The sequence below is a fragment of the Monodelphis domestica genome, chromosome 4 (assembly GCF_027887165.1).
Source record: "Monodelphis domestica isolate mMonDom1 chromosome 4, mMonDom1.pri, whole genome shotgun sequence".
Lineage (NCBI taxonomy): Eukaryota > Metazoa > Chordata > Mammalia > Didelphimorphia > Didelphidae > Monodelphis > Monodelphis domestica.
The window spans coordinates 154,378,527-154,392,322 of NC_077230.1; the positions used below are offsets into that span (position 1 = coordinate 154,378,527).

The window sequence follows — 13,796 nt, forward strand, 5'->3', positions numbered from 1 at the left end:
TGTACGATAAGTACATTTTGAGTGACAGGGAAAAATGCCAGAATAAAGAGAGTTGAAATGTAGCAAACTCACATCACTCTGTAGCTCGTAGGCTTTCTTTGCTTGAATCACATCATTCTGGTCGGGCAGGCATGTCCATTGATGAAGATAATTGTGGTAATCAACATCACTGACAAGGGTCTGGCTCTTCTTAGAATGCAAGATAGAAAGCATATCCACTGGGCTTTTGAACTTGGTCTTCCACTTGCCCCAGTCCAGCCTGTATTCTCTTTCATTCTGAATCTTGCCTGCTATCAAGGCCCAGCGGATTTTATTATCATCTCTGGCAGTAAGGGTTCCTACATAGTGGCCCTTCTGCTTTTCATGGTCCAGTTTGTATTTATACTGGAGAAGAAATATGGAGCACAATTTGAATCACAAATAATCCTTTTCATATAATCGTTAGACATATTCAAATGAAAGCACAAAAGAAAGACTCTACAAAAATTCAGTCTTACATCACTGGCAATCTCTCTGGAAGCTTTGGCAGACTGGATTGGAATGGCATCTAGCCTCACATCACAGCTCATCTTTACTTCTTCCCAGCCTTCTTTGTAAATTTTCTTAAGAGAAAGAAATAGATGGCCTTAGGATAAATCACATTTGGAAATAGGTCCTAAGAATTAGCTAGGATAATAATATCATACTAGGGACATGAGATGGGGATTGATGATTAAAACTGACAAAAAGCTCAAGGCCATGCAGTGTGCCCTCAAGAAAGGAAAGTTAAAGAACTATTTGAAGTAGTTCTTTACAATTGGCAGAAAGAACATTGTGTTTTATAAGGGTAGGAAAGTTATAGTACGGTACCAATAAATTAAATAGTTTTACATTTTATTAGTTATCAAATAGAGGCTATTAAGTTCTGGACTCTTCAATTTCTCCTTAAATTCAGTACATTTGAGAAAAAAACAAACAAACTAGAAGAAACCAACCAAAAAAAAGCCCTACCTCTGTGATCCATAGCCTCTAATACTTCTTAAGTCATATAATTATATTGCTCATATAATTTTGTTCACCTACACTTGAGTTCTGGGAATTAGTCCAAAAAAAGCATCTTGATTTGTCCTACATTTGTCCTTAAATTGTCCATTGTATGGACGATGGCAATAGATAACTTGCTCAGCTTTTTCCTACACTCAGTTAACTTTATGGCGTAATATATTAGCAACTTATAAAAAAAATATTTCCAATATCAAATCCTTTCACCAAAGATGCCTTTAGGGGTCATCTTGTTTTCCATAAATACAGTGCTGAACATCCTATCAATTTAACTACTTTGAAGGAATGAAAGGTTACATTTATAATCTCTTTGATTTAAAGAAATCCTTAAGAGAGTTCTGTGCTCTAACTTTTCCAGCCAATATTGACAAAATGTCACTGGAAAGCTTAGTTTCACAAAAGCACTTGTATGTTAGGATTGTAAATATTATCTGGTGTAGTAGTATTAACTAGCAAATATCCCTGTTTAGTTACAGTGCCAAGGACTCAGTATTTCTCTGGAAAAGATGTAAACCTTCAAATCATTGTAAATAACATTATTCTTCTTTTGAGTCAATGTACATTTTTCACAAATCCCACATGAGCCAGGAAATCCTTGCTACAAATAAAGGTCGAATCTCTCTTTATCCACTTTAGCCTTATTCCCTTTTCCCCTTCCCACTGTTATAGCTGGCATAGCACCAACACTAGTATGCCAAGCAACTCAGTGAGGAGAGTCAGGGATCTGCTGTTTATCTTCTGACTTCCAGTTAAAGCCTTTGTTCAGCCAATGTTCTCACCACTGACTTTGGGGATTTTGTAGCCAAGTGTCCCTAAATGACTTTTGGAAGTAATATAACAAGACCAAAGCAGTCATTTTTCAAAAATATTGAAATCGTTAATGTACTTACATTGCTCACATTAAGAGCATTTGCTCTGGCTAGATTAATTTCTGGAGTATCTGGCATGATGTGAATTGAGGTTTTGTCTTTGTCCCAAACTTCTCTGTACTTGGGCTGTGAGAAGAGGAAAAATACAATAAATGAAAATCACTCTGTAATGCATCTTGCGTTACCAGTTCTATTATGCAACTTTTTACTTTTTAAAATTAAAACTTCTAAGAGCATACACAACACACGTATTTCTTTAATAGATACAAATAAATGGCCTATATTTGACGTGAAATATTTATTGTCACTTTGAATTGTAGTTCACGTACCTAGGTAACTAATAACATGCCATATTGCCAACATTAATGATTTGATTTTTTTAGTAGGCATTATATGATGATGGGAATAAATACTTAGCTAACTTTATTTTGTGATATACAAGCTACTTACAATACTGATATTTTCAGCATTTGACTTAGCAAGGACAACTTCGGGAGTGTCAACAATACTCGTATATTTAAGGTCCTTCACATTTGTCCGGTAGACACTGTCACACAAAATCTCCTGGGCATTCTTGACTCTCAAGAGCTCAGGAGAACCTTCTGGCATCCAGCCAATACCACGCAACCACTCCAAGTCAGCCTTATAGATGGCCTAAGACAGAATAAGAAAGAACAAGTTGTCTCCTTTTGTTGTACTTGAAATATCTAAGCAACGGAAAAGTCCGATATAAAGATACACAGTAGTACCACAGACAAAATGCTTTTTGTTATGAACTACAATGATTTTTTTTCCCTGAGTCTAATTTGGGATGTTTAAGGGCTTTCATTTTCTTAGAAATAATAGTAAGCTTAATTGGAAAGTTTTTTTTGAGATGTTCCAATACTTACCATCTATACTGGATGGATTTTTAGAGTAGCGCTGATTGGTTATGACTACAGAGAAACAACCATTTGAAGAGGTTTTTCCCAGTATGACAATTCTTGTTTACAACTGAGTTCACAAAAGGTTTAGGTTATCAACAGAGTACTAGGAATTATTTGCTTAAACTGATGCCTTTTTTTTTTAAAGAAAAGACAATATTTCTTAGTTGTTAATATCCTCCCACTCTAAATTACTTTATATCTGCTCCTTTGTGTATGTGTTCCTCTCCCAGTGAAGGAAATGAATAAGTTTTATAGATAAGATTTATCTTTAATTTCCCACTTTCTCCCACTCTTTTAGAGCACCTTTCACTTTGCCCTATTGTAGGGAGGGCATTTTTATAGACAGATCTGGCTATAGATGAGTTCAACATCTCCTAAATCTAGTATCCTCCATAATCTCCTATCAGGGAATATTTTAAACCTCTACAGTATTTTCTAAGTCTATTTGAAAATTGTATTTCTCATATCAGATAAATTGATTCCATTTAGAAAACCTATCTATCTATATCTATCTATATCATCTCATCAGGGGCAGATAGTGTTCAGTTTTTGTCTTGGTATCCCCAGTGGCTATTATGGTTTTTACATTTAATAAATTCTTATTGAAGGAATAAATAATAAATAAATGTTGCATTGAAAAATTGATGTATAATTTCTTACTGAACCATGTTGTTTCCCAGATGATGATGATCAAACAATATTAGATGATATCATATAGGATACTGGTTTTAAAAAAACTCATCATTTTGTATTCACTTATAGTTATTAATAGGATGTAGGAAAAATGAAATAAGGCAACAGTGGAAGAAACATTATGCCTTAGAAAGGATGAATTTTTTTATTGTTTATGTATTCATGGTCCTATATGTTCATAACCCTCATTCTTCAAGAAGACAATTCTCAAGAAGACTGATCACGTCTTCTGCTTTTCTTTGGTTCTTCAGGGACACAACCGATATGTATTCAGTAATGACTTAGCAAGAACCATCCATCACAGAATCTTAGAATTTTAGAATTAGAAAGGACCTCAGTGGCTATCTAGTGTAACATCTACCTGAAAAAAGAATTACCATTACAAAAATCCCTGTAAGCAGTCTTCTAGCTTTTGCTTGAAGACCTAACTCATATGGGTGTTGGGAAAAAAGTGATTTGTAACCCTTAAGTCACCATAATGAATGTGAATTATTACTGTACTATTCAATTTTAGAATTTGTCAAGAAAAAAATGATTGATTTTTCTGTGGGTTCCAATGAGAGGGAATCTTTTCCTTCCTGGGGAAGCCCCTTCTACTCACAAATATATCTAATTATTTGGAAGCCTTTCTTGACATTAAATATAAATTTGTCTTGCTGCAAAATTCCATCCATTATTCTTATTGCTACCTCCTGGGGCTTAACATAACAAATATAATTTAGTATTAATTATATAGAAGTTTGAGAGAGTTAAGTTTAGAACAAATAAAAAATAGTAATGTGACTAATGAATATTAAATTTACAGAAATCATTATTGTCAAGAGACGAAATGTGATCTAAGTATAAGTAGACCTTGAAAAGACTTCTATAACTTAACATGACTAAATCATGAACAAGAGGAACTTCAGTATTTTGGGATTATATACATTTGATTTTATTTGTCTTATTAATCTGTTATTTTCTTTTTATATGTGATATTTTCTTCCAAGTAATATTTTGTGAGAAGACCAAATGTTTACAATAAGTAAGCTTATTCATGAGATATTTAAAATATATCAGGCTACAGTGAAATTGCCATGCCATATTTATCCATGGTACCTATTTCATGGATAAATAGAGATATAAAGGTGAAATTTCACTAGTAAAAATAAACTTATTGGATTAGTCATCCGAAAGTCTAATATTGTCCTTGATTCCCATCACTGAATGGATTAGGAATAGGAGATCATTTTGGGTTAAGGAGAACAATGTGAAATTCTTCTATAGACTGAGTTTTCTTGGATTAATATAGTATTCCACCAACCTCTAAGTTCTAAGGATTAAGAATTTCACTGGACCTAAATTAAACCTGGATCTTTTAATTATCCCAGTGGTACTGTTTAAGAGATCCATATACTTACATCACTTTGCAGGTCATAAGCCTTCCTGGCTTGGATCACATCATTTTGATCAGGAAAGCATGACCAGCGGTGGAGGTATTGGCGATAATCCACATCACTCACTAATGCCTGACCCTCTTTGGCAGCACTGATGGACACCATGTTCACTGGTATAGAGATCTTGGCCTTGTTATCATTGTAGGCCTTCTTATACAATCTGTCATTCTGCATTTTCAGCACTTGAGCAGCCCAAGAAAGCTTGGGGTCTTCCTTTACATTGCGACATCCAATGTAATGGCCTTTCTGTTGCTCATAAGCAGATTTGTAGAGATACTGGTAGGCACAAGGCCAAATAAAAAAAAAAAGAAGTTATTTTTCAACAAATCTTTTTACTGCTAGGAAGACTTTTTGATGATCCCCATTCTACTCTAATCGATCCTTTCCTATGTCAACTTTATAACTTAGCATTCATTGATTTTTTACCTTGTCATTTCTATCACATCATTCTATGTATGTTACCCAAAGCCATAGGATTTGAAGATTGGAAGGTATCTTAGTGGACAGACAATCCAACCCAAGAACAAAAAGAATTTCCTGTGTAATTTATATACCCACCAAGTGGTCATCTAGTCTCTTTTCAATGACTTCCAAAGAGAGAGAATGCACTGCCTCTAGAAGCAGTGTATTTGACTTTTGGACAGTTCTAATGTTTTTAAAAATGTTTTTTAAACTTCACCTTCTGAATTCTAAGACAGAAAAGCAGTAAGGGCTAGGCAGCTAGGATTAAGTGACTTTCCCCAGGTTACATAGCTAGGAATATCTGAGGTCAGATTTGAACCCCTGTCATCCTGATTCTCTATCTACTGTGCTACCTCGCTGCCCCAAGAGCTCTGATTGTTAGAAACTCTTTACTGATCCCAAACTGACTTTTCCTTAAAATATTTGAATGCATCTGTCATGTTTATCTGAGTCTTTTTTCTTTCCAGGTTAAACATGCCCATTTCCTTCAATAGATTCTCTCTAAATATATTTTGCCTTCCATAACTGGATAAACCCTTGGTGTAATGAGTTCACATCACTGTGCCAAGAAGGCAATTCTTTTTTAGGCATATATTGGACTACATGACCACTAAAGTCCCTGCCGGCTCTGAAATTGCATGATTCTGCCTCAGCTCCAACACTTTCTACATGTGTGAACAGGGGCAAGTTACACAACCAATCTAAAACTCAGCTTCTCCATCTGTAAAGTGGAGGTAAAATTGATCAAATCAATGAGACATGTAAAATTTAGTGGAATTGCGAGTTGGCTATGCGAGGGGAGGGAAAGAAACTGAATCATGCAACCATGGGAAAATTTTTTAAATTATTATTAGTAGTAGTAGTCTCTCGGTAACCGAGAATGACGATTGTTTTTGTGCGTTTTTGTGCACAAAGACACTTGTGCGTGAAGGAGATTTAAGTGGAAAAGTCGATGCACAGAGACATAAATAAAATAAATATTGAAAAATATCAAATCACCTAACTCATATCGGTATTGGGAAGAAAGTGATTATTAACCCTTAAATTACTATAATAAATATGAATGGTTATTTTACCGCTCAAGGGATTCCTCAAGAAAAAGGATTGATTTTTCTCTGGGCTTTAATTATGGTTTCCTTTCTCCAAATTATGGTTTTTAACGTAGTGCCCAACACCCAATAGGTATCCAGTAAATACTAATTAATTGGCATTGAAAAGACACTTGAAAAATAAATGACTATACCTAAATATGATAACAAATGGAAGTTGGACTATAATTGCAATTGGGCCCTTAAGTTAAACTACTTGGAGGAAGACTTGCTGGAGGTGGGACTTGAATGCAATGGAAAAACAATGGAAAGTCTGCACATAGTTCATTTTATTTGCTATTCCAAAGGCATCAAATAGGTTCACTAATACAATTTTGGATTTCTTCCTGGATAAGGACAGGCAAATTCTTATCCAGAAGTGAAAAGGAAAAAGGTAGAGCTTTTACCTCACTAGCAATATCTCTTGAAGCCTTGGCATGCTGAATTCCAATGGCATCCGCTCGTATGTCATAACCCTTCATCTTGACATCTTCCCAAGCTTGTTGATATTGTTTCTAAAAACAGAAATCACCATGCCACAATCAGTTTGCAGAAAATATTTGTAGCCAGTATTTACTAAGACTCTAGGAAACAAGGAAACTGGTAATATATTGCAAACTAATCGTGCCTAAAGATTTATTAGTGGTCAGGTTAGGTTGATTTGAGCTTGAGATATAATAAAATTGATAATAAAAAATAAGTCACCCAACAAAAATGGGGCTACTTTATTTGGATTTTAACAAGCCTACCAAAGAAAAAGAACATTTGCATATATTAAATACAACAAAAACTTATGAGGTTGCTAATCTCTATTACATACAGCTTGCTTAAAAAATTAAATCTTAATTGCTATCTTTTGTTTTGACATTTTCCAAATTTTCTCCCATATTTTTTGCCTCTATCTTTCTAAAGAGAGCTTGCTTAAAAATGTGATAAACTGAACATGTTACTTTCAAAGCTATCTTGTTCTCTGTCTCCTTTTTGAACTTCCTTCTGTCTTGTCCTGTACATTACACAAATGTTTCAATGACAAAAAGGGTTCCTTTAAAGAATGGAAATTTAAGAAAGCTTAAATTAAATGGGAAAAAGTAAAAAATGGACACGAAACTATTTTCAAAGAGAATTTTTTTTGCTCTCCCCACATTGAAATTTTGGATTACAATTCCAATATTTTTATTAAAAAAGAAAAGGTTAAAATGCAGCATTTAGCCTCTGGAGGTAATGATTATAGCCCATTAAAAGACTGACTTCTCTTAAGTCCTTGCATTTGATTCTCTAAATTTTATTCCCAAGGCTGTTACACTATAGAAAAATCTTAGTCTTAAAGGGTAGGAATAGAAAGAATAGTAGTGAAAATGTCAGGTGTCAGATATTATTGAGAATATTTAGATGGGAAAAGACATCATATAAGTAGATATCGCACACACACGTTACTATAGAAAAAAGATGGCTTTTATTTTAGGATCTTACGTTGCTTATCTGCATGGCATTGATCTTTGATTGTAGCATCACAGGGGTATCAGCAGGGATGTTCACATTTGCCTTTTCTTTATCCCAAGCATCTCGATAGAGTGGCTGGCAGGATATAAACCAAAGGAAGAGTATTACAAATATATTCTATAACATCACAAAGGAACCCAGAGGTATATTTTTAAAATTGCCAATGGGCATGCCCAGATAGAAAGACAGGACATCATTATTTAATCGTATTATTATCTTAATCATTTTGTTATTTTATTGATAAATAATTTTCATTTTCATAAAATCTAAGCTTTATAGTACTAAAAAGTCATATGAGGAAAAATTTATTTATAGACACATTTTTTAAAGAGGGGAAGAGCCCTTTGAGTTCATATAACTTCAAGTTATTTTATAGATATGAGAAAAACAAAGTGCAGAGAAGCTAAATAATTTTCCCAGGGTTCCACAGGTGTGAGTAGCAGTACTGGATCTGAACTCAGGTCCTTTGCCTTTCTTCTAGCATTCTTCCCTTTGTACTAGCATTCTTTCCATTGTACCACACATAACTCATCAATTTTGCTATGGTTAGAGGTGAACTGAGTGTGCCTGGATGTGTCCGTGCATTCAGTCCCTATCCTATGAACATAAAAAAATCTGAGAATACTCATATTACCATTCTGAAATTCTCCTTTGACTCACTTGATATCTTATCTTTGGACAGAGAGAAATGTATAACTGCCATTTTTATAAGTTGTTGCCTGGCCAAAATGATTTATCAGAACCTGCAAAATGTTCAAGTAAGTCTGAAAATGTCCCTCATACTCATGTTTGCCAAATCTGTAAATGTCAACAAGCTTTAGTTTGTTAACAAAGTCAGAGTGGAGTTTACACATCGATTGAGAATAATAGATAACAAAATTTATGTGTGCGTCTGCAAAGTACAATTGATTGTGCAAGCATTTTAAAATGCCCGTTTCATTCAGTTGAAAAAGAATGTGTTTATGGATCTCTTTACAATGCATTGCCTTCGAAGGGCTGGAAATGAAGGCCCAATGGACCGTAGGTTTAATCACTGTAACGCTGTGCCCATCTCACCTCACTGATCTGCAGAGCATTGGTCTTTGCCAGGATAACTTCAGGGGTGTCCACGATGCTTGTGAATTTGAGAGCTTCAGGCCTCGTACGGTAGCGCCTTTCATTCACTAGCTCTTGGGCATTCTTTACTCTATTCACTTCCACAGAATCTTGCGGCAACCATCCAATACCCTTCAACCATTCCAGGTCTGATTTGTATACATTCTGAAGGAGACAGTGGAAGCACACACAAAGGAGAGTTAAATCTGAAGGCAAGAGTTTTCTGGCCTTGAACTACAGGCAGTCTGTTAATTATCCCAATTGCATTTTATCTCCTCCATTAGAGCCAAAGCATTCTTTGGTTTGCAGTCAACCCTGAATTTATATTCCAACACTCCATATATTCCAATACATATTATACTCCTACGAAAGATGAGTAGGGCATTCATCAGGCTGCTAGCAAGGACTCAAAAGCAGTTTTACTGAGAATGTAAATAGCAAATGGTTTGTTTTTTTCCTAGTATGGGCTTTATTATTAAAAATTTGCCTTTGGAATGGCAGTAGAAAATTTGAAAGACAAAGCTGATAGATTTCCTGTAAAACTAGATATATCTGTTTTAAAAATTTTTTAATTTAATTAATACAATTAATTTTGAAAAGCTGATTCAGGAGATCTGCTTGTCATTCTATATAACTTCATAGATAGTCCAGATATAGGATGAGAAAAATGGTTGAGGAAAATTGAATAAGATCTAATATAATGCAGAGCAAAAAGGATGGAAAGGATTTACAAATATAATCTGTGTATTCCTGAAGCTATTTTAGGTTTGTTAAGGTATTAATGCTAATCTTCTCATCAGGAAACACCGACTTTGAAAACATTGCCTGAGAATAAAATGATTATATACTTACATCACTCTGAAGCTCATAGGCTTTCTTAGCCTGGATCACATCATTCTGGTCTGGAAGACACGTCCATTGGTGTAGGTAGTTGCGATAATCCACATCGCTAACCAGGACCTGGCATTTCTTGGCTTGAACAATCGCCATCATGTCCAATGGAGTATTATAGTGGGCCTTGGACTTCTCATAAGCTTTCTTATACTCCCTGTCACTCTGGATCTTGGCAGCATGGATAGACCACACTAACTTGGGGTCATCTTGCAGGCTGCGGAAACCCACGTGGTGGCCCAGTTGTTTCCGGTAACCTTCTTTATACTTGTACTAGATTAGTGAAGAATCAGACAAATATACAATGCAAAAATAATTAACCTAGGATATTTTACTTTAAGTACATTTAAAAATGCCTTTCTAAAATTTTAAAAATACCTTCTGTGTAAACGGGGTCAATGTTTACAGTATTTTATTTCATCATAAGCAAACTTAGATTTTTCTTTTTTTTTTTTAAAGAAAATTTTATTTAGTCAATTTGGAACATTTTTCCTTGGCTACAAGAATCATACTCTTTCCCTCCTTCCCCTGTGCAATTCCACTGGGTTTTACATGTGTCCTTGATCAGAACCCGGTTCCATGTTGTTGATCAAACTTATCCATGGTACCAGGTTTTCTTTGCTATCACATTCCTGTTGTCTGGATTCTTTGCCTACTTGTTGACAATGATTCAAGGGGACCACTTAACCTTTCCTTAATAAATGGATGCAAATAGTAGGGTTTGAATAATAAGTTGTTGTAGCCATCATTTTAATTGTTTTGGTTACCGTTAGATAAACTTTAACATTTCTAGGCTTGTTATAGTTGAGCCACCAGAAGTCTCATGTTGAATAATTGTCTAAATTAAGGATTCATAACTGTTTTTTGTCATGTCTGATAAAATCTATGGATTCCTTTTCAGAAGAATATTTTTAAATGCATCAAGACAAATGGGGTGACAAAGGAAATCAGCTATGATGAAATAAAGTTATCAAAATATTTTTTAAAAATAAATCCAATGACTCCTCTTTAAGAATCCCTGATAAATGATCAAACCTTTACTGTTTGTTTACTTTCATTAAAACTATCCCTTAGGGTTTATTTTGTTTTGTTTTTGTTTATGATCAACATAGAACACAGAAATGTTATGGAAAAGACACTAACTGTGACATTTTTATGTTTCCTTTAATTACTAATTGTTTTCCCCAAACTGAGGACACTCCATGGTACTATTTCTGATTCAAAACACTTATGAGGGGTTAAAAAATAATCAACATTAACATAGTTTACAAATCTGCTTTCAGTTATCATGAGTTTTCATTGTCTGGTTTTAGCATCTTCAACCCATTAGTTGTTTTTTGAAGTTCAAAACAAAATGAAATTTTCAAAAAGAGAACAAAACAAGTTAGGGATCTTTAAAAACTAGCTGTTCTCATTTCAAACATTTTAATGGAATTGAGTAGCAGCTCAACTGAAATGGGAAAAGAATCGGAACTGTACCTGACTGGCAATGTCTCTGGCTGCCTTTGCCTGTTTGATCTCAATGGCTTTCTCATTTATGTCATAACCCTTCTGTTTGGCCTCATCCCAGGCTTGTTGATATAGTTTCTGTTGAGGAAACACAGACATTATTTTACAAGTAAAGACAATTCATTTTACCTAGGTGGAATAAGCAAATTGAGCAAAATCTGAGCAAGTTTCTCTTCCAGTCCCTGCAAATATGCATGCACCCCCATAATGTTTGTTGATAGACATTTGTTATTCAGGAATGTACATCTGAAAATAATTCAGGCTCTTTTTTTTTTTTATTAAACCCTTATCAATACTGCGTATTGATTCCAAGGCAGAAGAGTTGTAAGGGCTAGGTAATGGGGGTTAAGGGACTTGCCCAGGGCCACACAGCTAGAAAGTCGCTGAAGCCAGATTTGAACCCAGGACCTCCCATCTCTGGGCCTGGCTCTCAGACCACTCAGCTACCCAGCTGCCTCCAATTCAGGCTCTTAACAGGAGGAAAAGAACAAAATATATGACAAGAGGCTATGCCCAAGAAAAAAAAAACTGTATGATGTTTTTGCAAGTCTTTCCAGAGAATAAAAGATTGGGAAATGGGGTTTGAGGAAAGGGGGAGAATGGGGTGAAGAGAAATAGCCGTAGATTTCAAATACTGTATTTAAAGTGCTATTCTGTAAAAGAGGGATTTGATTTTTCATTTTTTTTAGTCCCGGGGGCACAACCAGGAATATTGGGTAGAAATTTCAAGGAGGGAAATATAGGCTTGAGGTCAGAAAAAGCTTTTTAACAATTAGAGATATCTAAAGGTAGAATGGGCTACCATGAGAGACATGACCTCCCTCTCCTTTAAGATTTCTCTTAAAAGCAGAGTACCTATTTATTGGGTATATTGTAATGGAAATTCCTTTTAGAAATAAGTTGTACTAAGTAATGACTTTCTTGAATGTGGAGGATGGATGGTGAAGGGAATCTAGAAGTAAAAAGTAAAGATATCAATAAAATCCACTTTTTGAAAGAAAAAAGTTGTACTACAAATCAAAAGACACATGACGAAAAATGTTATCCACCTGGAGAGAAAGAATTGATGGTGTCTGAATGTATATTGAAATGTACTTTTTTTCGACTTTACTTTTTTTGTGGAGTTTTTTATATGTGTCTCCTTCCACAGCATGAATATGAAAATATATAAGTTGCTTACTGTCTTAGTGAGGAGAGGAGGGACAGAGAGATGGAGAGTATATGGGACTCAAAACTTTAGGAAAACAAATGATAAAAATTATTTTTATAGGTAATTGGGAAGAGATAAAATAAAATGAAAAAAATAAAAGATGTTGCACTAGATGGCTGCTGAGGCTCCCCGCCCCCCCAATCTTCATTCTGTGATAGTGTGATGCTCTGCTGCCTCACCTGGATGTTGCAAAAACTATATTTCTCTCTCCTTGATCCCATAGGACCTTATCTAACCAGGTGGTAGGTGCTGGGTCTCTAGTGGAAAAGGAGATTTCATTTTTCCACAGAGTATTAGGGTCATTAATCCCAATTATTATATAGGGAAACTGAGTACCAGATACAGTATATAACTTTTTGAATCTGAAAGAGTTACCATTGAAATCAGAAACAGGACTCTAGGATCATGGTACTTTCTTTAGGAATCTATTTATGTATCCAAATTGCCTTCTACTAGAATTTTTTAAAATTTATATTACCTTGATATGTGTTTTTTCCCTTTAATTTCAGAAATCTATTTATACTTATATTTAGTTTGTCCTGGGATTTCCTCAGTGTAAAGCAACAACCAGTGTGGAAACTCCCTCCACTAATGCTAATATCTATTAATTACAGTCTTAGCCTACAGCACTGTTCCATACTGAGTCACTATGTATCTTTAGATAGGCTTAAATTCAATTTTTCCTTACTCAAAAACTGGCCCTCTTTTTACTTCTTCTCAGTGAAGGGGAAGTAAAGGGGAAAATACTGAATGTCACTAAAAGACGTCACAAGTTCTACTTGGTTGATTTGGTAATTTCCCATATGGTTAATAGACCAATAGATATTGCTACATGAAAGAACTAACATTTCATCTCTACGAATCTTACCTTGCTGATCTGCATGGCATTGAGCTGAGCCTGCAACATCACTGGCGTGTCAGAAGGAATGTTGATGTTTGTCTTATCTTTATTCCAGGCATCTTTATACAACCACTGATGAGAGAATAGGAATACTGTTATTCCAATAGAGTTAGATAATTTATTTCTAATTCCAATAAAGTTGAGGAATTTATTTTAAAGACATAATTCTGCTTTA

The 13,796-nt window shown here is 34.8% G+C and overlaps 1 protein-coding gene across 40 annotated transcripts in view; it reads right to left on the reverse strand.

The window, feature by feature from the left end:
- NEB (nebulin) overlaps positions 1-13,796 on the reverse strand; it is a 232,512-nt gene that overhangs the window by 86,919 nt on the left and 131,797 nt on the right. For all 40 annotated transcript variants that reach the window (XM_056793863.1, XM_056793864.1, XM_056793853.1 and 37 more), the window contains 11 exons: positions 13,589-13,693; positions 11,481-11,588; positions 9,963-10,274; positions 9,072-9,275; positions 7,986-8,090; positions 6,923-7,030; positions 4,930-5,241; positions 2,361-2,564; positions 1,932-2,036; positions 498-602; positions 73-384 (listed from right to left, as the gene is read on the reverse strand). In XM_056793863.1, the coding sequence (XP_056649841.1) occupies positions 73-384; positions 498-602; positions 1,932-2,036; positions 2,361-2,564; positions 4,930-5,241; positions 6,923-7,030; positions 7,986-8,090; positions 9,072-9,275; positions 9,963-10,274; positions 11,481-11,588; positions 13,589-13,693 (1,980 nt within the window). The remainder of the gene's footprint in view (positions 1-72; positions 385-497; positions 603-1,931; positions 2,037-2,360; positions 2,565-4,929; positions 5,242-6,922; positions 7,031-7,985; positions 8,091-9,071; positions 9,276-9,962; positions 10,275-11,480; positions 11,589-13,588; positions 13,694-13,796) is intronic.